General features: G+C 36.0%; 1 protein-coding gene across 1 annotated transcript in view; it reads right to left on the bottom strand.

The window, feature by feature from the left end:
* Positions 1–24,094, bottom strand: part of LOC111142604 (DCC netrin 1 receptor) — a 739,964-nt gene that overhangs the window by 438,692 nt on the left and 277,178 nt on the right. Inside the window, exon 5 of the mRNA XM_022495904.1 lies at positions 2,208–2,362. Within this exon, the coding sequence (XP_022351612.1) occupies positions 2,208–2,362 (155 nt within the window). The remainder of the gene's footprint in view (positions 1–2,207; positions 2,363–24,094) is intronic.

Below are 24,094 nucleotides of genomic sequence, written 5' to 3'. Positions count from 1 at the left end.
ACTTTTTATTGAAGGAAAATTGGGTTTAGCAGCTGTTGGGGAAAAAAAAGAAACTGATTTTTGCAGCTTCTAAAAGACAAAAAAAATCTAGGTTGGATATTTTCTGGAAGTGTTTACTGAGGAAAAAAAATCTGAAAATCCTTTTAAAATTGTAATTGCTTTGACATGTACCCTTTTGGGATTTGGAGTGATGGTATGCTGGATATTTTACACCATGTCATTCCTGTTATATGGCCAAAATGCTTTATCTTCAGCAATCCATAAATTAAACATAGCAATATTAACTCCTGTTTCATATAAATTGAGCAACCATCTTTTTCAAGGATGGATGTAAAATAATCTGGAGATAACATTTAATTATACGGACTCAGTTTTTCTTCAATATTAGCGTAAGAATTAGTTCAGTAAGTGAGACATGTTAAATCACTTCCCCTGAAGTCATTAGGAGATAAATATTACCTCATGGGGAATTCTTAATTGTTTTTAGTGTCTTGTAGTCAATTCTCTGCTGATGTAAAATTCTGAGATAAAGCTGACTAACTTCTAATTAACAATTCTCATATAAGTTACTATTTGTGTTAAATGTTACTGTGTGACAGACAATGGCTCTCAGATTTCTGGAGCTATTGGGGAAATATTTTTAAGCACAATTTCATGTGAACAGGGCTCATATTGTACATTTTCTTTTCACCTTAAGAAAAGAACATTTAAATGGGTTGGGTGTAATGAGTCATTCTGGGAGAAAGATTATTCAAACTGTAGAAAAAATAAATGTTGTATTTTATCATGTGTCCTTAAGGGCACTCAACAATTTCCTTTATATGCAAGTAGCATATATTCTAGGCGGACACAACACATTTCAAGTTGCCCCACGGCAGGTCATTTTTAATTCAGTGGTAGCAGAAATAGCATTGCACTTAAAGGAACTAATGGATTGGCGTGGCATTGAAAAGTTTCATTTTTTTCCCTTTCTTACTCTCTTCCCAACCAATTAAAAAAAAGTAACTAAAAGTGAAAATACAGTGGTGATAAAAGTAATAAAGATATATTTTATGGATGTAGTCCTTAAGAACCCTGGAAGTATGACTAAATGCATGCATAGAGAGGTTATGGAAGTTCCTGAAAGTCAACTGATCAAGCCACAGAAAGATGGATCCACCAATGAGAGCCAGGGCAAGGTTAAGGAGAGCACATGCCTGGACTGGCAGGGCACCTATAGTCTACTCCCCTTCTGCCAGAAGACCTCGTTTAGATACTCTTCTTTGACAGTTTATGTCTGGGTCTCAAACATAAGAAAAGTGGATCTAAATCCTCCTTTTTAGCTACAAAGTTCTTTGATATTTGGAAAGTGCTTTTCATATCTCTCATATATTTGTTTCCTCGAATTTGGAACTTCTGATGCTAACCTAGACCTAATGGAGAGTTTTCAGAGTATTTTTAAATGAGCAGAGTTCTGCTGGTAAAAGCAAAAGGAATGATAGTAATGATAGGTGTTGAGTTCTCACTGTGTACAAGGAAAATAACTTAGTGAATACCCCTGTGATCTCCCACAGGGTAGAGAGTACACTAGAACTTCGAGAAACTACAAGAACTATTATGCTTAGCTTTAGTGTTTTTCCAATGTTCAAAAGTGCAATGCCATGTGAACTCTGGGTCTCCATGGCTTCCTAACCCTGCAGCTACCTCTTGTCACAGTCACTGTCACCACATTCTTTTCTACTGCTCAAGTAGGATCAGCTGTCCTATCTGTAAGGGTAGCAGAGAAAACTTGTTCATATTACAAAAGTAAAACTACCATAATCATAGTGGCACATCTTGCTGAAACTTTGTTATAATGGGTAAAAGTCAAAGAAGTAAGAGATTGTTGGCTTCCTATAGTCTAAAACTAGACTCTAAACTCTATTCTCCCAAGAACTAACAATGAGGATACTTGGAAAGATAGTCTCTTAGGTCTTCTGTTTTTTTCATTATGTTTGTTCAAAAAAACCTTGTCTGTAAAACAAGGGGGCCGGGCTGTTTGATCACTCTTTGTCAGCTCAAAAATTGTTCAGTCTAGAAAATCATTTGCTTTACTGGAACAATTTTCTTAACACACCATAAAAATTCCCAACAGGAACCTTCTTGCCAGGAAAGAAAAGCAACCGAAAATAGAGTAAACAATGAGTGGGACTATAAAGCTAATACAAAAAAAAAAAAAAGATAATTACCACTATCTGAAAATAATCACTAGGAAGGACCACATCTCCATTCTTCATCCAATTCACAGTGGGCACAGGCTTTCCAGAGACTGAACATTCAAACTCAATATCCATGCTTTCATAGGCATACAAGTTGGAAGGGTGATTTAAAAACCATGGTGGAACTGCAAAGACAGAAAGCAAAAGTGAGGGGGTGGGAAAGTGAAACTGCATGCTAAGGTCTTTGCCCAGTTAGAAACACTGTGCAGGGAGAAAGAATATTTGTAATTCAATAATTCCCTGAAACCATTAGTTTATTATACAGGAACGACGATAGAACACCTCTCCCTCCTCCCAAACACAGTTAAATAGTTGTAGTTAGTGCTGTTTTGCCTCAGGAAAGAAAAGAGAACAGTTTTGTAAAAAAAATATAACATCTAGTAAACATTCTTAATACCCAGTGTTTGTATCCAATTGACTTACATAAAGGATACTGAACAGTGCATAAAACTATGGAAGCTATGCTAATACAGTAAATAAAGTGAAGATGATAATTCTGAGACAACCCAGAGTGTAACACAAGAAAGCCTAGTGTCTCTGTAATTCTTGAATTTCATTGGGATTTAGTTAATGTGATGGACTCAGTCCCTGTTGAAACTGGCTATGATGATAGGCATGAAAAATGACTATCATCTTTACTGTAGATGCATTCCTATTGTCTTAGCAATTATCTATTGTGGTGCATTACTATACTGCTTTATTATTTTCTCAGCATGATAGGTGATATACTAATTTAATTTAATGTCTTAATTGCCATAATACTAGTTACTTTATGATGGAAATTTGTAATTGAGAGAAAATTACAATTAAAATATAACACACCTTTGCTAATGAATCTCTCAGGCTTGGTCCTTCAAAACCCTGCCTAGGAGAGGGAAATTTAAAAAAGAAATTGTTTTCATTCTCTTTCACTGGGAATCTTAAAGTGATGTCAGATTTGAATATTCATGCTGCCTTAGACCCAGGTTAAATTCACAGTGAAGTAGCTGCCTTGAACTTGTTTCCAGGTAGGACATGGACATGCATTTTTAATAGCCATTTTTAAAGTCAGATTGCATTTTTTTTGGTCACTGCTGTTGCTTTGTTCAGTGAGTAAGCAGTGCTAATTTTTGCTCATTTGGGTTAATATGGTATTATGTAATATGATATATCAGGGGTAGTCTCTGACCATCCCTGACTTCAAAGTCAACTTGTAAACATTGATGAATGTTCTAGAAAAATGGCAGAGCCAGTGGAAAATTCCTATTTTTTTCTACTGAAGATCATAGAAATCTTAATCTCTCTCTTTCTTACTCTCCCTTTTCCTCATTCTCTCACTTCCTCCTCCCTATCTTATTTTCCTGATTTTTAACTAAATATTTAAGACCTCCAGTAAAAAAGAACTATAAAATTATTTGATCTTTCACATGGGCAAATTTATTTATATGATTCAGCTGGGATACATTAATATTCACAGACCAAACACATTAAAAAAAAATGTCAGAGAGCTTTTCTAAAGAAAACATGTCCCAATTGTATATAGAGTTGAAATTATTTATAATTGATAATATTAGTAAGAGACTGTCTTTTATTCCTTAACCAAATTCAATGACAGCTAACTAAACTAATTAAATGGCAACTAACCAAACTAATAACTAACTAAAAGGCGACTAACTAAAAGGCAACAGAAATAGTTCTTGAATGCCTCGGAGTAAATACCTTAACTGTTTGATTCTGTTCCTGATTTTATTATAGATTTTGATCAAGTATTTGTTTACTAGAAAACACCCAATATTTATTGGGAGCTGACCTTGTATAATTGATTAGTTTAAGTACTATTTATTTATTTATTTATTTAAAGATTTTATTTGTCTGGAGAGAGAAGAGAGCACAAGTCGGGTAAGTGGCAGGTAGAGGGAGAAGCAGACTCCCCACCGAGCAGGAATCCCAATGCCGGACTGGATCCCTGGGATTCTGACCTGAGTCAAAGGCAGATGCCTCAGTGACTGAGCCACCCAACTGTCCCATACTTTATATTTATTGTATTCACCACACCTCTCTGAGATTCTGTGGTTCCCATTTTACAAAGAGGCTTATGTACAAGGAGTTGAAGTAACGTTCTCCAAATCATACAACCTGTAGATTGTGGAGCCAGACAGTCTGACTCCTCTGCCTACATTCTGAACTATTTTATAATAATTGCCTCTTTTGCAACTTGAAAAGTCAGGTGGAAGAATAACTCATTAACATTCCTGAAGCCTCAAAGATAATGGAGATAAGTAATTAGAGCTATTAAAAATATAACACCATGTTGTCTATTCCTCTTCTCCCTTTAAGACCTTCTCTAGGGTAGAAGCTGCTCCCCACTGAGCATGGATCCCGAAGTGGGGCTTGATCCCAGGACCCCAAGATCATGACCCAAGCCAAAATCAAGAGTTGGACTTAATTGACTGAGCCATCCAGGCACCCCTTGGAACCATTTTTCCAACAGCATTTGCTAACTTCATGTCTCTGTGTCAATTTTGGTAATTCTTGCAATATTTTGAACTTTTTCATTATTGTATTTATTGTGGTGATCCATGATCAGTGATCTCTGATTTAATTTGTAATTGTTCTGGGGCACCACAACCACACAAATATATGATGGCAAAAGTAATAGGTAGATGTTGTATGGGTTCTGACTGTTCTATAGACCACTCCTCTGTCTCTCCTTCTCTTCAGGTCTCCCTATTCCTCGAGACACAATAATATTGAAAGTAGTCCATTTAATAACCCTATAATGACCTTTAAGGGTTCATGTAAAAGGAAGAGTCACTCATGTCTCTCTCTTTAAATCAATAGCTAGAAGTGATTAAGCTTAGTTGAGGAAGGCGGGCTGAAAGCCGACATAGCCTTAAAGTCTCGTGCCAAACAGCCAAGTTGTGAATGCAAATGAAGTGTTCTTGAAGGAAATTAAAAATGCTCCTCTAGTAAACACACAAAGGATAAGAAATGGATAATGTCTCATCACTGACATGGAGAAAGTTTTAGTGGTCTGGGTAGAAGATAGAAACAGCCACAACATTTCCTTAAATCAAAGCCTAATTCAGAGCAAGGCCCTAAATCTCTTCTATTCTATAAAGGCTGAGAGGTAATGAAGCTGCAGAAGAAAACTCTGAAGCTAGCAGAGGTTGGTTCATGTGGTTAAGGAAAGAAGCCATTTCCACAACATAAAAGTGCAAGATGAAGCAGCAAGTGGTGATACAGAAGCTACAGCAAGTTCTCCAGAACACCTAGCTAAGATCATCAGTGAAGGTCTCTACATTAAACAACAGGTTTTCAACACAGACAAAATTGCCTTGTATTAGAAGAAGATGTCACCTAGGACTTTCATAGCTATAGAGGAGAAGTCAGTGCCTGGCTTCAGAGCTTCAATGCCTGTCTTGTTAGGGGCTGATGCAACTTGTAGTTGAAGCTAGGGCTCATGAGCCACTCCAAAACTCCTAGGACCCTTAAGTTATGCTCATTCTGCTGCCTGTGGTCTATAAAGGGAACAACAGTCTGGATGATAGCACACCTGTTTAAAATATGGCTTACTGAATATTTTAAGCCAACTGTTGGGAAAATGATTCTTTTCAAAATATTACTGCTCTTATGGACATTGGGGAGGGTATGTGCTATGGTGAGTGCTGTGAAATGTGCAAACCTGGTGATTCACAGACCTGTACCCCTGGGGCTAATAATACATTATATGTTAATTAAAAAAAAGGGGGGTGGGGAGACATGTATGTATAACCATATTTATGTTGTCATGTGTGGAGAGGTGGTTAAATTAAAATAATTTAAAAATTAAAAAAATATATTACTGCTCTTTGACAATGTACCTGCTCACCCAAGAGCTCTGATGGTGATGTACAGAGAGATTCGTGTTGTTTTCCTGCCTGCTAATATAATATCCATTCTGCAGCCCATGGACCAATGAGTAATTTTGACTTTCAAGTCTTATGATTTAAGAAATACCTTTTATAAGGCTATAACTACCATAGATAGTGCCTGCTCCAAAGGATCTGGGCAAAGTCAATTGAAAATCTTTTGGAGGGGCGCCTGGGTGGCTCAGTGGGTTAAGGCCTCCGCCTTCGGCTCAGGTCATGATCCCAGGGTCCTGGGATCGGGCCTCGCATTGGGCTCTCTGCTCAGTAGGGAGCCTGCTTCCTCCTCTCTCTCTGCTTGCCTCTCTGCCTACTTGTTATCTCTGTCTGTTCAATAAATAAGTAAAATCTTAAAAAAAAAAGAAAATATTTTGGAAAGGATTCATCAGTCTAGATGCCATTAAGAACATTTGTGATTCATGGGGAAAAGTCAAAAAACGAACACTAACAGGAGTGTGGAAGAAGTTAATTTCAATCCTCATGGATGACTTGGAGAGAGCTCAGAACCTCAGTGGAGGAAATAACTGCAGATGTGGTAGAAATAACAAAAGAACTAAAATTAGAAGTGGAGCCCGAGGATGGGACTGAACTGCTGTAATTTCATGATAACATTTGAACAGAAGTTGCTTCTTATGGATGTGCGAAAAAAGTGGTTTCTTGAGATGGACTCTACTCTTGGTACAGATGCTGTGAAGTTTGTTGAAATGACAATAAAAGATTTGGAATATTACATAAAACTAGTTGATAAAGTAGCCTCAGGGTTTCAGAGGATTCACTCCAATTTTAAAAGAAGTTTTATTCCGGGCTAAATGCTATCAAATATCATCACATGCTACAGAGAAATCATTCATGAAAGGAAGAATCAGTTGTTGCGGCAAACTTCAATGATGTCTTATTTGAGAAATTACCACCCTAGCCTTCAGCAACCATCACCCTGAGCAGTCAACGGCCATCAGCACTGAAGCAAGACCCTCCACCAACAAAAAGATTACAACTCACTGAAAGCTCAGGTGATGCTTAGCACTTTTTAGCAATAAAATATTTTAAAATTAAGGTATGTGATACATTTTTTAGACTTAATGCTCGTGTACATTTAATAAACTACAGTATAATGGAAACATAATTTTATACACAATGGGAAACCAAAAGTTTCATTTGACTCACTTTATGTATTTTTATTTTTTAAAGATTTTATTCATTATTTGACCAAAAGAGACCCAGAAAGAGAGGGAACACTAACAGGGTGAGTGGGAGAGGGAGAAGCAGGCTTCCCGCTGAGCAGGGAGCCCAATGCAGGGCTCAGTCCCAGGATCTGGGATCATGACCTGAGCCAAAGGCAGATGCTTAATGAAGCAGCCACCCAGGCACTCCTTTGACTCACTTTATTGCCGTATTCAGTTTATTATGGGCCTGGGAAAAAATATATACATACACACACACAGATGCATATATATATATATGTATATATATGTATATGTATATGTATATATACATATACACATACACACACATATATATACATACACACACGTGTGAGAGAGAGAGGCCTATTTATTGATATATATCTGAGGGGTGTGTGTGTGTGTACATAGTATCTAACTATTTAGAGAGCAGGGATGGGGGGGAAGAGTAGAACTGAACTAAGAACAGTTAGAAGTTGAAAGGAAGAGAAAAGAATACCAAATCTATACTGAAGAAGAGCTAAGAAAAGTGAAATTCCAGGAGCCTTCACGATGGAGCCAGATTGCCTGGGCTTAAGTCCCAGACAGTCCACTCCCTGCAAATAGCTTTAGTGACTTTCCCCATCTATATAATCTGGAGATAAAAACTGAAGACAATGAATGGCAGGTCATGTTTATTTTATTCCATTTTTATTTTTTTAAGATTATTTATTTATTTTTGACAGAAAGAGATAGACTGCGAGAGAGGGAACACAAGCAGGGGGAGTGGGAGAGGGAAAAGCAGGCTTCCCACAGGGCTCCATCCCAGGACCTGGGATCATGACCTGAGCCAAAGGCAAAGGCTTAATGACTGAGCCACCTAGGCGCCCCAGACAGGTCATGTTTAAATGTACTGCACATCACTGTATGTTAAAGAAAAATAATAAATAGAAACTGTATGTGAGTATACTGTCCACAACAAACTAATTATTGTGTATGTGTATAGAAATATACATATAAATATATACATAAATATGTAAATATATATGGGTGTGTGTGATTCTCCAATTTGAATTATCCTTTTGTATTCTCAATGTTCAAAATAATGTGTTTTACACAGAAAAATTTCTTAAATACAACTAAAGTTAAATGATGGCTATTTTCTAATAGTTTGGGGTAGACTCATTCTAATTCCTCAACTTGAGAAATCTTCTTCCTGTTTATTACCTCTCAATGGATCTAAATAAACCAAAGATGAATATAGTGAATTCTCAAAACATTCAGTAACATATAGTGATTTCTGGGGCTCCTGGCTGGCTCAGTTCGTACAGTGTGCAACTCTTGATCTTGGGGTTCTGAGTCTAAGCCCGAGACACTGGGTGCAGAGGTTACTAAAATAAAATAAAATAAAATAAAATAAAATAAAATAAAAGAATAAAATAAAATAATAGTGACTTCTGATTAGTTAAGGGGATAATTTGGCTTAAATATGCAATTATAATTATAAAACAGTGAGTAGCAAGGATGCTTCAATAATTTTTTCCACTTCCAAAATAAGATTTTCTTATTCCTTAGGCTCTCAGCATTACATTGGAAACCTCGTCCTCCCTGGCTGTGTTCATACCTTCATTTCTCTATCAGGTTTCCAGCTTTTACCCTATGCCAGTAAGTAAAGAAGAAAAAATAGCTTCTCTCACTTAAATGGGAAAGTTGAAGCATGAGACAATACCACACATCAGAAATGGGTCTACATCTCATGTTTTCTGAAAATATACTGCTTAAGTGGGGCAGTGTTACAGTCATGAGTAATTTTTGTGCTATGGATAAGGGCTAATGATTTCTCTTCATATTTCAATGGCTCCCACAGTGCTTCATACTCAGCACATGCTCTGTAAAGACTTTCTTGCTGATGATGCTTATATGAACTCAATAAAATGCACATTTTTATGTTTACTGTGGCAATATTAATATAAGATGAGGAAGAGGAGTTTGGACAATGTCATGGAAACCACGTAACTAACAACATGCTATTCACTGTCCCGGAAAATAAAATGTCAATGAATGATGAGAAAAATAATAAGGACTGAAGCATGGTGTAGCTTGGCTACATGGAGAAAGGAGTACAGTATCTCTTATATTGGACACCTTTCCAAAAGTCCTAAAGTTCTTCCCTGTTTGAGCAAATGGAATTGAGATAAATATAGAATTTAAGAGAGAGGCTTCAAGAGGCCTAAATTTATAAGTCTGGGTTGGATTAGAAATCAGGTAAAAGCTTTTCAATCTTGTTTTAAATAGTGCATTACCAACTGCTACCTGTTTTCCTGAAGCATCCATCTGCACATACCTTACATACATCTGAGGGCTCAACTTAACAACTGTACTCCATCCTTTTCTGATACTGTCTTTGTTCATTCTCTTTTCTCTTCCTGAGCTGTTTTCCATTTTGTCTTAGAGTGTAGACACCCTAGCGATCCGTCACGAATCCACTTCTCCAAAAGGTCACCTTAATTTGTCTTCTTGTAAAATTCTCTCTCCTTTTAGAAATCCCAGTGGTACTACTTTTACTGATTTTTATGGCACTTGATATGGTTACCTTAGCGGTAGTTTATAACGTGTTGTGGGAAGAGGCTCTACCATACTAACATTAATTCGACCCATTGGTTAATATAATTTTGATGTTGACACTATTTTGGGAGAGAGTGAACAAATGAAGTTTACCCAGTTTTTCTCTTCTTATTTGATCCCTTTGTCTTTTTCTGTGCTGAACAGACTAGAATCTGCTGCCTGGAATTTAGGATCTAGGTATAATCACATTATCTTTCACAGCTCTGTAGTCCTATATTCTCAACACAAATTGCAACTGGGATGAAAGAAGGAATATGATTTATCGATGGCTGTAAGTATGTTTTGTCAGCATTTTTTTGATCATGGATCCTTGCCTGGAATTACATTCCTCAGATGATATAATTTCTATTTATTCTCTAAGAGGAAACTCAAATACTCCTTTTACCATGACATTTTGTCTTTTTGTGAATCTGACAATGGATTTTCCTGCTTCTTATAGTGCTCTCTCTCTCTGCCCAGTTTTTATACCATTTCTTATTTTAAGATATCTTTCACATATATCATTATTTACCAACCATGTTATGATTCTCACAGATGGGATCTGAAGCATATACTTTTTCTTTTAATTTCCTTTGAATAGTACACAATACCCCCTCCCTTCCACTCTCATGTAAGAAAATAATTTCACTTACTTCAAACTATTTGATGCGTAGCAACTTCTAATGACTAATAGAAATGAAGTACCATGAATTTTCAAGTTTATCAAATTATGCCATTTACATGGAATTAATCGATTTCAGAGAATTGCTTAACATACACATATAATGTTACAACAATTTTAGGAAAGATATTGATTTTAGTTATACTCTCTTTGGATAGAATCAAAATTCATGACCAGAAATAAATTACTTACATTTCCCTCAGATGTTAGTTTCTCAGGATCTTCTACAGTACTTCTAGTACATATATAAAGAATTATTTTAATATGAGGGCTGAGGGAATAAGGCATAATGACCAAAAATGACTAATAACCAACAGAATCATGGAAAAATATAGTTTGTTCTTGAAAGTGTTTATCATACTTAGAAATGACTAATAGATGAGAAACCTCCCTATTCTGAAATCATTAGAATTTTATAACTAAATCTTAAATTTGAGTAAAAGTTTTCCATAAATTTATTTGGTTTTCTCACAAGACTTTCTATGCTACGACTAATCATTTGAATTTTGTAGAGTGAAATTTCTTCTGTAATTTCAACCTCAAAGTCACCAACGACAATCTAAATAGTATTTTGAGTCTTATTTCATTTAACAGATGCCTCACAAGTATTTTTAGGAGTGTCTCATATCACTCTTCAATCTTCTTTAGGCTTGGCTTCTAGTATTTTTATTTTAACTAAGTTACTTAGCTATTCTTCTCCAGTTATTTAGGTATGTAATAAAGATGAGTTAACTGTAAAATACTGCTCTAAGACATATAATTAACAATTAACTAATACTCTGTATTACCTTGATTTTGAGAAGATTCTAAAGATTTACCACAATTCTGAAATGGTAGTGAGTGCATTTTTAAAGCCATGCAGGTGGTTTAGATTCAAACTAGGCAGCACAAATCACTTTGGTGAATGACTGACAAGAATTGAGGGAAAAAAACAGGCTGGTGAGCTTTTTTCAGGAGGAAAGTAAAAATTAGCATGATGGCTACATTTCTCCTCTGAGTACAGTGGAAAGTCAGCTAGATTCCATAGAGCATGACAATTCTCTCCAAGTTCCCAGGCCCTTCGAGGTTAGTGAATTTGTTGTTAAAATAATGGGCATAACCCCATCAGGCTTCTCTTGAAAACGTGTATCTAAAGAGAGAGACCACACTAAATGTCTAAAGCATATTGGCTGCTAAACTGGATTACATCTGTGCCCTAAACAAATGGTTCTTTCAAGGGCACTATCACAGTTGTATCAACAGAAAATTTCACCTTAAGGAGCCGTAGTTTCATATGGAATCACATTCAGATCTACAAAGGAAGCCACTGGGCATTGAATGTAGGTGTAGAGATAACATATCCTAGTGGGGGAAATCATCTTTATTAATTCAGGCTTTCATGCTCAACACACCTCAGCAAAATCCTAGTTTTATAGAACAGTGTTTCTAATGGACAGCTCGATTTATAGATGAGAAATTGCTCTCTTACTTCATAGTTTCAATTCTTCTTGCACTAACTTTTGTTGCCAAAGTAACTTTCTTTCAGCTAACTTGATCTCTAACTGCATAATCCTCCTTCTCCCTTTTTAACAAGGAGCTATGTGATGTTATCTCTGCCCAATCCAACACTTTTCTCTAGGTCTTATGTGACAAGTAACTTGAAATCTGCTGAGTATTTCTCTCTAGTTTGCTCTTCCTACCTACACATCTGTCCTCCCGCACAGGGACGGTGTTGAGATTTGCATTTCATTTTCTATTTGGGTTGTCTCTCACACATACCTGTCTGTACTCTCCTAAAAAAAATAGGTTGGGTTCTAGTCTTAAGTGACTAGAATGTATTCTGCATTGGAAGTAAAAGCTCACTTGAGTTTTAACTATTAATATTGACTGGGGCTCCCACTCTTCTGTGGAAAAAAAAAGGTGTTTTGTTTTTTTTTAAGCTATGGATTTTATTCTTAGCATGTTCCATTCAAAGTGTTTTAATCTAGTCCATCAGTGATCTTTTCCACAGAGAGAGAGAGAAAGGGGGGCAGGAAATGGGGTGATAATTAGGTTTGGGGTTCTTCTAATAACTGCTAGAATGTACACTACCTTTTTTTCCTGACATATGTGTGAGCCTAAGTGGTGTATTTAATTTTATATATATACATATATATATATTTTTTCCTCACACAGAAGTAAATATATCATCACTAAAAATTAATTGACAAGAAAAAGCAGGTGAAACAACAGCAATTGCTTTCATTGTAACATCGATCTTGTTAGGAATCCACTAAGCTACTAGCTTCTTAAGGACAGGATGGCCTTTCCAAATTTGTGTCCTCAAAGCCAAGCACAGGATAAGTGCTAATGAACGTTATTTGGGCCTGGGTGTCTTCATAGGACAATCCTTTCCTGGCTGCAACTGAGTCACAGCTATGAAAAAGCTAGATGGTAAACAGCATTTAAGACCTAAGAGTATACTTTTCTTCAAAGTCAGTAACAATTACAGCAATAGAATATTAGAAGCATCAACTTTAAGCTACTCTGATGCAGTTGGCAAAGACAGTATTTCAATGACCTTAGAGAAATGAAAGTTTAGACCTTTCAATTTCATTTTCTACACTATCAGTGCTTCTTATTATGGACACAGTATGCCAAAAAACTTGTCCTCCTTCTAAAAATTCTGGTCTATGAAGAACGTCTGATCTTCAACTTTACTTTAGAGCCTTTAATATATGCTTGGAAACTGTTCTGATCTCTCCTCACAATTTTCTTTATCCAGACAAATAATCCCTCACCCTTCCTCAGTTCCAGCTCTTTCTGTAATCAGGGTTTGCTTCTCTGTAAATCCAGACTAAGTTTTCCTTTCTCTCATCAGTTGTGGAGCCTAGGACCAAATGTGTGGAATGATGCTGTGAGGCTCAAACCAGTGATAGGATTACCTCAAGGTCCTAATTCTATACGCTTCCTGATGCTATTGTCATACCTTTGGAATGGTTTTTGTGCTATCAGTCAGGCCTTAGGTAGATTTTGGCAACTATCCAACAATTAGGTTTGTGTACACACACACACACACACACACACACACACACACACACAAATATGTATGTATGTATGTATGTATATGTAAATATAAACAAATATTTTAAAATATGTACTTCTATATCACATATATATTTGTGTTCCCATAAACTTCTAAGTAAATTATATAATCACATATAATGCTCATGTTTAAAATGCCATGTATATACATAAACACATAAAATGATACATCCACACATATATAGTTTATTAACATCTTTCTTTGCCAATTTTCAATTTTAGCTATGAAGGAAATGAAAGCAGGTTAAAAAAAAGATAAAAATAGTAAGCCATGCATGTTGTATGATGATAAAAATAATGCATCTATAAAATAAGTTATCCGATTTCTATCATTGCATACTGACAGGAATTTGAGAGTTATTATTTTTCCCTCAGTTAAATGTTTTCTAGTATGTCTTCTTGGTATTTTTGAGCAAAAGATGTGAATGTTGTAAAAGTCTAGGAAAAAATGTTTCTGCCATGAGTGAGAACTATTTCTGTGTGTTTTCAAATGTCCTTTGAAGATTTACAATAAATTGCAGTAGAAAAATTATTTTTCAAGTTTCTTAATAGTAGTAGATATTCAGTCAGGTAATCTTTCAGCACACTTTACTATGAAAATGATAGATTCTAAGACACAAGTAATTTCTCTCCCTCAATACCTAACGAAATAAACTTCAGTCCCAGTACATACACATAAGGACATAAAAATCAACAACAAATTAAGAAAAGAAAGCAGTCAATGGGAAAAAAAAAAATTGAAACAGACATTTTTGGAGTAGAACAGAAAGGCAGATTAGGATTGAATTCCTTTTCTGTCATTAAACCCCAGAAATGGCCCTGAAGTTTGGGGGAAAGCCTAAGAATTCTCAGTAATCCTTCCAAATCTGAATCAATGCAAAACCTATGGATACAGCCTTATGTTTCTCCTTCTCTGAGAGAGGAGAAGCTGTTGGGCTGCTGAAGAGACATACAGGAGATGGGGGTGACTAAGGTGAGAGCTTCTGGGCTAACAGTGGACTAGAGACTTGACCAGAAACCTGATGATCAGTGTCTGCACTCTAGAAGGGAATGGGAGCAGCACCAGTGGACACAGTAAGTTGCTTCTACTGTACTCATTCCCCAACCATTCCTGCTGGTTCTTAAAAAGGGCACAAAACCTGAAATCTCCAGCCTTTAAACTGGAGCCCAAAGGATCTAAGGCAGGGTGGTAAATAAGTCTACAAGTAACTTTTATTGTATTAGAGCAAAAAGTGTCTAGACAGATCCACCCACACCTGAGCAAGATTAAAGACATATTTGAGAAATATGGAAATATACTACAGTCAAGAATAATGAGAGAAAGAAAGACACGGAGACAGGGACAAAGAGAAAGGTAGTTGAATGAAGGGAGAGAGGAAACTAAAGCACTCAGTCCAGAAGGAACAGAAGGAACAGAATTTGTTCAAGTTGCTTTACACAATGGATTTTTTTAATATGAAAATAAATTCAATATAACTAGAGGTCAAAGACTAAATAATAAAATAACAGAATGAAACAGAAGGAGAGATAGCGGATCTAAGAAATAAATCAAGGACTAAAACAAGATCATTAGAGAGACAATATGTAAATTAGAAAGTTCAAGTAACATAAAAAAAGAAAAAAAAACACTAAATACCATATTACCAACATAATCACAGTGAACATAGATGATAAAAGCCAACAACTAAAATAACACAAAGTTTGTATAGAAAAGAGGACAGGCAGAAATGATCCAGTATTAAGATAACTGAAATTCTGATTCATCAAGCCCACAAATGGAAAAGAATAGATATATTCAAAGATTAAAATAATAGGAAATTTTCCCTGAAAAATAAATCACAAATTTCAGAATCAAAGACTATACCATGTTCCTAGGAAATTGAACACATAACTCCCATTAGTGACACATACCTCATTTGGGCTACTAAATCTGGAAGATAAAGAATTATCTGAACATCTGGAAAGAAAAATCAAAATCAAAACAATCTGCATGAGGTAAGAGGGAATCAGATACCCAAATAGTAATATCCAATGTTGGAAGACAATAAAGCAATATTACTAAGGAATATTATACATAAGCCTTTCTATGCAAAGCTACTTTCTCAATTATGAAAATACTCAGAAAATATAGCTTGCTTTTTGTTTCTTTGTTGCTTTCTTTCTTTAAAAAAAAAAATAGCACTTTCTTAAGAAAGTCTGACAACAAAATCCAGGCAATTAAAGTACCATCAAAATAAAAAGTTAGACATCCTGAAGAAGGTGATGATATATAGACAATATCTCTATACAGAAGATATATTGACAATATCTCTCTATATTGATGATATACTGAAGATATATTGACAATATCTCTATAGAGAAATAAAGTAAGCACAATGAAAATAAGATTACTAAAGAGAATTCAATTGTTATATCCTAAACAGGAGACACCCAACTTTGTAACTACCAAAATTGAAACGTGGGGAATGAGTGATGAGTGCGAATGCTAATCCTGCTGTGGAGGCATTCTTGCCCTCATGGCAGGAATTTAATCTGCTCTACCCTTAAATAAAACATGAATTTACAAAGACAAAAAACAGTCCCTACAGCTGCATGACACTGTCATAAATGCATTTCTACCTAACCATTCAACTACTCATGTATATCGAAGGAGGTATGGGATACTGAGACATGGGAAGATTTTTAATTTAGATGGATTATTTTCACAAAATTTATACAGTAATTTTTTTGCCAAAACATTTTTTTTAAAAGACTCTGGAAGCAAATATTCTAAGACATTACAGTAGTCATAGATATATGGATATATCTGCTTTCCTTGCTAAAATATTCTAATGATTAAAAAAATAACTGAAAATCTATCTTCTTTCTGGAAGGACTTACCACCATAGTTTTAAATAGTAGAACTCACTGGAAATTCTAAGAGCTTGCATAAATGGTACATATGATAATATGATAAACACATTTATCCTCCTTTTTTTTTTTTTTTTTTTTTTTAATCCTACTTCTCCACTGGGGCTTAGAAAAACTTTAGAGGAACTTGTTGCCGGCAACAAGAATACACCAACTCTCAAGGGAAATTTTATGGAGGAAAGAGCAATGTAAGGTTTTCTACCTCAAATTTGCTGAAGGGAGACTATTTACAGGATGACTTGCGAAAACCACTGTATGATAGCAAGAACAGTTAGAACTCTGATTCCTGACTCTGGTTCTATTGTAGGACGATAAGGACAAGGAGCAATTAACAGAATTTTTCTTGACTTCTGTTTCTTAGTCTGAAAACTTAGAAGATTAAATGGAATCCCTATTTTCAAATTCTTCGGAATTCCTTCAGTTGTTACTGGGGAGGGGATGGTTGTGATGTTACTCTCCAAACCTGTAATCCCTTCAAGGAAAAGAACACCTTGTTGACCAACTATGAATACTGAGATTCTGTGTTAACTGAAAGCTGCATGAGAACATTCTCTGCTGCTAAAACAAAGAAATTAAATTATCCCCAAGCTTTTCTCCCTACTTCAAAATTTTGTGAGTCTAGGAGTATATATGATTAGTCCAATGCTGTTCAGCATGAACAGTTTATCCAGAGTTGATTTAGCAAAGAAAGAACGGGGGAAATAAAGTTGTCAGCTTGCTTTTTATTCTGCCACTAAAATAATATTTGGCTAGCATTAATGCATTGCTTCAAACAATAAATACCGACCTAAGCATCTCATAAAAATCACAGAAAGTGACTCAAAGGCAGGTCAAGGGTAATTAGTTCAATGCCTTGCTGCAAAAAGACAGTATTCCTTTCATACTAACACTTAGGAATGGCTTACTTTTAAGATTACTTGGTAAAGGAGTTCTTCCACCCTTGACTATATTCTAATTTTGAGATTCTATCTGCCTTTTTCATTCCTGCACTTTGGCCTCCAGAGACATTAGCTACCTCCCTACAGATAAGACAAAACCCCATGGTAATTTCACTGCTTTATAAGTGTGGGTATCAGGAACCATGGAAAAAATGTGTGTGTGTGTTGCACACACGCGTACACATGTGTTTGTTTTAAGATTCATAAAATCTTACCACACAGACAACCTGTATAAACTGAATGGCTTCTTGAAAGGTAAATGCAAACATCCTTTTTGAGCATTTTGCCTGACATTTAAAAACCAAGAAGGAATGCTTATAAAGTCTGTATGAAATTCACAATGCTAAGATAGAATTTAAAACTCAGATTTCATAAAATTCATCTCAGTTGGGAAGAACTGGTATCAAATATTAAAATATAATGTATTAAGGGCAAATGATAAAGGCATGCATTAGAATAAAAACAGTAAAATCTACTATATATTGAACAGAACTTTATATCAAAAGGGATCTAGGAATTTTTGTTGACTGCTAAGACTTGTAATCTTTGAAACCTGCCCTGGGTCTTAACACTTTATGCAAGTTACCCTGCATATCATAAACAAACACATATATATATGTGTGCACATATGTGTATGTGTATGTTAAGAAATATTTGACTGACTTTATCACCTGGGATCTCGCTATCAGAGCCAGGGTAACAATTTGTTACCCTAAATATCTTCTGTAAATAATACTCTTCAGATATCAAGGAAGCACTTCTTCATTGCCTCCCCTCTACTCACTAAACACAAGAGCCAAAATGTAAGGCCAAGAAGTGCTGTGTTCTTACCTTTCTGTCTTTGTATTTCATAGTGAAATCTTGTTACATACAAAAGCTCATTGGGAAATGGTTGGAAAGAAAGGCTTGAGGAAATGTTTTATAATAAGTAACAATGGAAATGCTTTATAATAAATAACAATGTTATTATGATATTATTTATACTAGCCAAATCATGGAAACAGCTCAAGTGTCCATCGATAGATGAATGGATAAAGATGTGATGTGTGTGTGTGTGTGTGTGTGTGTGTGTATGTGTATGTGTGAAGTGAAATAAGTCAGTCAGAGAAAAACAAAGGCCACATGATTTCACTTATATGTGGAATTTAAAAAATAAAACAAAGAAAAACAAAAGACAAACCAAAAAACAGAATCTTAACTATAGAGAACAAACTGATGGTTACCAGAGGAGAGGCGGGTGGGGGATGGGTGAAACAGGTAAAGAGAATTAAGAGAACAATTATCTTGATGAGCACTGAATAACACAGAATTGTTGCATCGCTATACTGCACACCTGAAACTAATGTAACACTGTATGTTAACCACAGTGGGATTAAAATAATTTTTAAAAATATGTATCAAGTAAGTTATCAAAGTATTTCAATGGCCTATACAATTACTTCATGATTTCTAGCCAGGACAAATGCTCATTTCCCCTTTTTTCCCCCAACTAGATAAAGACTATTTTGCTTTGCCTTATACAAGAAGCAAACATGGAAGGCAGATGATATCAATTCCAAAATTCTCCTCTGTCGTGTTTTTAAAATGCTTGTTTCCCAGCGATTTTACTTCCTGTTGTCTCTGAAAGGATTCCCAATAATCTGATGTGTTGTTACATCTACATATAGTTTATTTTTTTGTTTTCAAAAGCAATTCCTTTTTATTAATTCTTCAATATGTCTTAAAATGAATAGGCAAGAACAATAATACTGAGCTCTTTACAAAATGTCTTTGAAGCTGTCAGTACTATGGCCTATTTGTTCAGAATCAGAATTTGTTGTTTCAGTTCAAGCTTGTCCTGCCCTCAGCTAGGCAATCCCAGACACAGTTGCTGCATAGAGATGGAGGCATTAAATGACATCATTAAATAGTGAGTAGCTGGGGGTGATACCGAGGAGTAGCAGGGGTAGAATCTTAGTTATCCACACAATGACTGTTTACTAGAATTTGATAGGACAAAAGCATCTAATATAGAGTTAAATTAGAATCATGAAACTATTAATGCACAAGATTTGGGAACAAACTATCTGAAACGCAACTCTAGCCTTCAGTGGTAGAGCATACTCTTCTTCAGTCAGCTTCAAACGTAAGTTAGGCAAATCACTTTCAAAATTCTCCTTTGTCAAGGAAAACTCACAAACTGTTCTGAAGTTTCTAGGCCATTCAAAAGGGCAATTTCATTGGCTATGCCAATAACTGACTAGCTTACTCAAGGAACTATGCTTTAAAGAAGAAAATGTCAGATGAGAATAATCTCCAAAGACATTTTCCTGGTCTTCCTTCTTTTTAAATCTTTTCCTGGGCATTCTCACTTCCTGAACCTTTCCACCTTCATCACGAAATGGATGAGCACCATATTTAATTCTGGTTTATCTCATGAGTCCTGCGTTTACAACTAACTGGCTGCTGTTTCCAACTCTGTTTTTCTGTCAGTTCAAACGTACCACTGACCAGCATTACTAGTTCTCCTATTAGGTGCTCCCATAGCCACCCAAGCATTTATTAAAAGGTGTTTTCATGTCTCCTCCTCCTTCTCCTCCTCTTCCTCCCTCCCCCTCTACCCCCTTCCTTTCTCTCTTTCTTTCTCTCTCCCTTTCCTTTCCTTTCCTTTTTTCCTCTTTCTTTCTTTTCCTTTCCTTTTTTCCTCTTTCTTTCTTTTCCTTTCTTTCTTTCTTTCTTTCTTTCTTTCTTTCTTTCTAGTCTAGTAGCTCCTCTGGGAGCTACTAAACTAAAGAAACAATTATGTTGTTTCTTTCTATATCTGCAGAGTCTAGGCCAAGATCTACAATATTATAGCAGGTTCATAAAGGTTTACTAAATTGAATTAAAGACAATATTTATCAAACTTCAGCTGGCTTAAGAGTTGCTTGGTGTGCTTTTAAACATGCACATTCCTTGGCTTCTTGACATTAATAGTGGCATGTTTGCAGGATTCAGGAATACTTTTTAACTACTATATGATTTTTGATTTGCTGAGTTCTTAGATCACACTTTGGGAAACTGGTTTCATGGAATACAGAGAACTAGGGCTTCATTCAAATTCTGGCCTTATCACTTACTTAGCATTTTGATTAAATTCCTCATTAGCAAAACTGGCTTTTTATTGATATTTAGTGAGATAATACATGGAAAGCCACTTAGCAGAGGGTCTAGAACATAGTAACTGTTAAATAAATTGTAGCTATTTTATCTTATTAAATCTATTGCCATGTTTTACCTCTGTCATTCAACTTATCTATATTTTTTTACCCTTGATATTTTTTTCTTTCTTTGTTACCCTGCATTTAATCACTGTCAAGCTTTGCCATTCCATCTCAGTAATATCTGCTGTCTTTTTGCTGTCTCTACTGTTATTGCCATCACTTTGACAATCCAATTTAACTTACTTTAGAAAATGTTCCTGGAGGACCTACATGTTAGGAATTGTGTTAGGAACTGATGATGCAAGGACCAAAGATATGCCCTCATGTAATGGATAGTCCAATGGGGAAGAGGAGGAACATAATTTTAAAATCCACATGCTGTGATCATTGCTGTAACAGAAGAGCAATTGGTACACTAGACCATAAAAAAAAGGGATCCAGAGGCTTGACAATTTTTATGTCTCTCATGATGAGGATCACATTCTCTCAGCTCCCACCAAATAAGAGAAGACAGCACTATTGAAAATCCATGGTTAAGACAGGAAAATGTGGAGGTGAGACCTAAGGGAACACAGCAGGGAGAGCCCATACTGTGGCATGGGCATAAGTAGGATTAGAAAGCTGTTTCCAATCTCTAACACAATATGGACTTGGTATAAGCCTACCCCTCAACAAGCAAAAATAACAAATATGAACCAAATATTGTCTCCATTCCTTCTAAGAATATAATGGCTAGGAAAGCACAGTATAGATCTTCATCTGGCCAATATTCTTGATTGATGACCAAGACTAAGTAACACAGAAAATTCAAACATGGAGCTTTGTAATTCCCACTTTTTGAAACTATAAAAAATGGCAGAATTTGATTAAATATTCCCATTTGCATGGAAAAATAGTAAGTGGAGAGCGCATGTCTGAGAACAAAATTTATAAGTTAATTCCTTAGAACTGCACAGTCTTGGTATCATCCAGAAACCTGAATGTTAAAATATGGTATACCAGTGAAAGTATAAATGTAAAGTTTAATCAATGGACTTTGGACGAAAAAAAAATCCCACATTTCTGGAAGCTACAGACATAGACATTCTATAATAAATCTATCCAAAAGCCTCTAAGACTAATGGGACCATGCAGATGGAATGGATCACTTACAAAGCTCTCTATTTTAGTGACTTCAACATTTCTTGAAGATATTTTTTCTTCCCCTAAGTGACAGCTGATTGGGTGAGAAACAACTGTATCTTCAGAAATTTCATATTTTCTAACACAAAGTGTCCTTCTCGATACGTTTAGATTTTTAAAAAATGTGTTTCTACAGATTCAAAGGATAGTCTCACCTCAACCAATTGGCTGACCTCTGTCAACATCTCCTCCAAATGATGCTTTGTGAATCTTACTTTAATAGTATTGAAAGGCACAGTTTTGGATGGTTGAAAGAGCCCAAGTTGAATAATCACACAGGCAACTGTCAGTCAGAATTCTGTCCCTGCCACTCAATGGCTATGGGATTTTGGGTCAATTAATTCACCTCTCTTGAGTCTCAACTTCTATCTGTAAAATGAGCATACTAATAGCTATGTAATGGAGATTATTTTGAGGGTAAGAGAAAATCCTATAAAGCTTCTGCCCTAGTACATAGGTGTTATGGGCTGAATATTTTTGTCCCCCTCCCAAATTCATATGTAGAAGCCCTAACCTCCAAAGTGATGATATTTAAAGATAGGAACTTTGAAGGTAATTCGATTTAGATTAGGTCTTGAGGATGGGGCTGTCATGATGGGTTTAGGAACTTTATAAGAAGAGGAAGACAGGCAGATCTCCCTCCACCCCCCCCACACAAACAAAAAATGTCATCTGAATACATTGAAAGATGGTGACCATCGATAAGCCAGAACTAAGAACCAAATCTATTGACACCTTGATCTTGAAATTCTCAGCCTCTAAAACTATAAGAAATAAATACGTTATTTAAATCACCCACTCCATGGTATTTTGTTATTGCCAATCAAGATAAGACAATAGGAATTTTATTATATAATTAAAACCAGTAATAATCAGAATCCTAAAATATCAAAAATTAAAGAGAACAGATCTCCTGTCCCAACTTCTAGCCTTACAAATGAGAATATGGAGAACAAGGTCTTTCTATTACTTTGTTTTATCTCTAGCAAAGTAGCTTAGTGCCTTATAAATAGTCACTTAAATACTTGTTGACACATAAATGAGCGCATGCATGAACCAAAAAATAATAGCACTAAATGTTGATAATGGGCTTAAATTTATTTGTTATTACATTGGGATTGTACCACCTGGCCATCTGTGGAGATAGATCTGTTTCCAGACGTGGGACTCTGACAATGTTTTTTTCCCTTTGTTTCTTCTTTATTTTATTTATTTGACAGAGATTATAAGTAGGCAGAGAGTTACGCAGAGAGAAAGAGGGGGAAGCAGGCTCCCTGCTGAGCAGAGAGCCCGATACAGGGCTCAATTCCAGGATCCTGAGATCATGACCTGAGCTTAAATCACTGAGCCACCCAGGTGCCCCTTCCTTTGTTTCTTCTTATTCTTAGGTAGATTCCTCTTCTCACCCTTTCCAAGTGCTGAACCTTATAGAATATTTTCACATAACTTCTTTTATTTAATCTTTAAAAAAAATCCTTCCAAGTGTTCTCATGAGTTCTAATTTACAGAAGAAGAAAGTGAGGCTCATGATGGTTAAGTGAATTCCTCCATATTGTGAACCCATACGCAGAGAGGTGGGATGAGGCCCCAGTCTTCTTGACTTCAAGGTCATGTGTTCAAATAGCACCATGTAGTCTTTTATTTTATCAGAGGTTACATTTGTTGCTACCTATCCTTTGCACTTCCTATCAATCTATCTATCTATTTATTTATTTATTTAGAGTGTGAGCTGGGGGAGGAGCAGAAGAAGAGGGAGAGAGAGAATCTCTCAAGCTGACTCTGTGCTGAGTGCTGAGCCTGACATGGGGCTTGATCTCATGTCTCTGAGATCATGACCTGAACTGAAATCAGTGGTCAGATGTTTAATAAACTGAACCACCCAGGTGTTCCTTCTTTGTACTTTCTATACCATCATGGTTTAGTTGCTCTGTGTTGCCAAATTTTAGGAGCTTAGCCTTTTAAGTAACACCTTCCTATCTTCAACTCAAGGCATGTGATAAAGACCCTTAAGAGAAGAGGGGCAGGGGCGCCTAGGTGGCTCAGTGGGTTAAAGCCTCTGCTTTCGGCTCGGGTCATTATCCCAGGATCCTGGGATTGAGCCCCACATCGGGCTCTCTGCTCAGCGGGGAGCCTGCTTTGCTTCCTCTCTCTCTGCCTGCCTCTCTGCCTACTTGTGATCTCTGTCTGTCAAATAAATTAAAAAAAAAAAATAAGAGAAGAGGGGCAATGATGAAAGGTAATAACAGAAC

The sequence above is a fragment of the Enhydra lutris genome, unplaced genomic scaffold (genome assembly GCF_002288905.1).
Source record: "Enhydra lutris kenyoni isolate GAN:26980312 unplaced genomic scaffold, ASM228890v2 scaffoldscaffold8, whole genome shotgun sequence".
NCBI lineage: Eukaryota > Metazoa > Chordata > Mammalia > Carnivora > Mustelidae > Enhydra > Enhydra lutris.
This window is presented reverse-complemented; position numbering and strand designations above follow the sequence as displayed.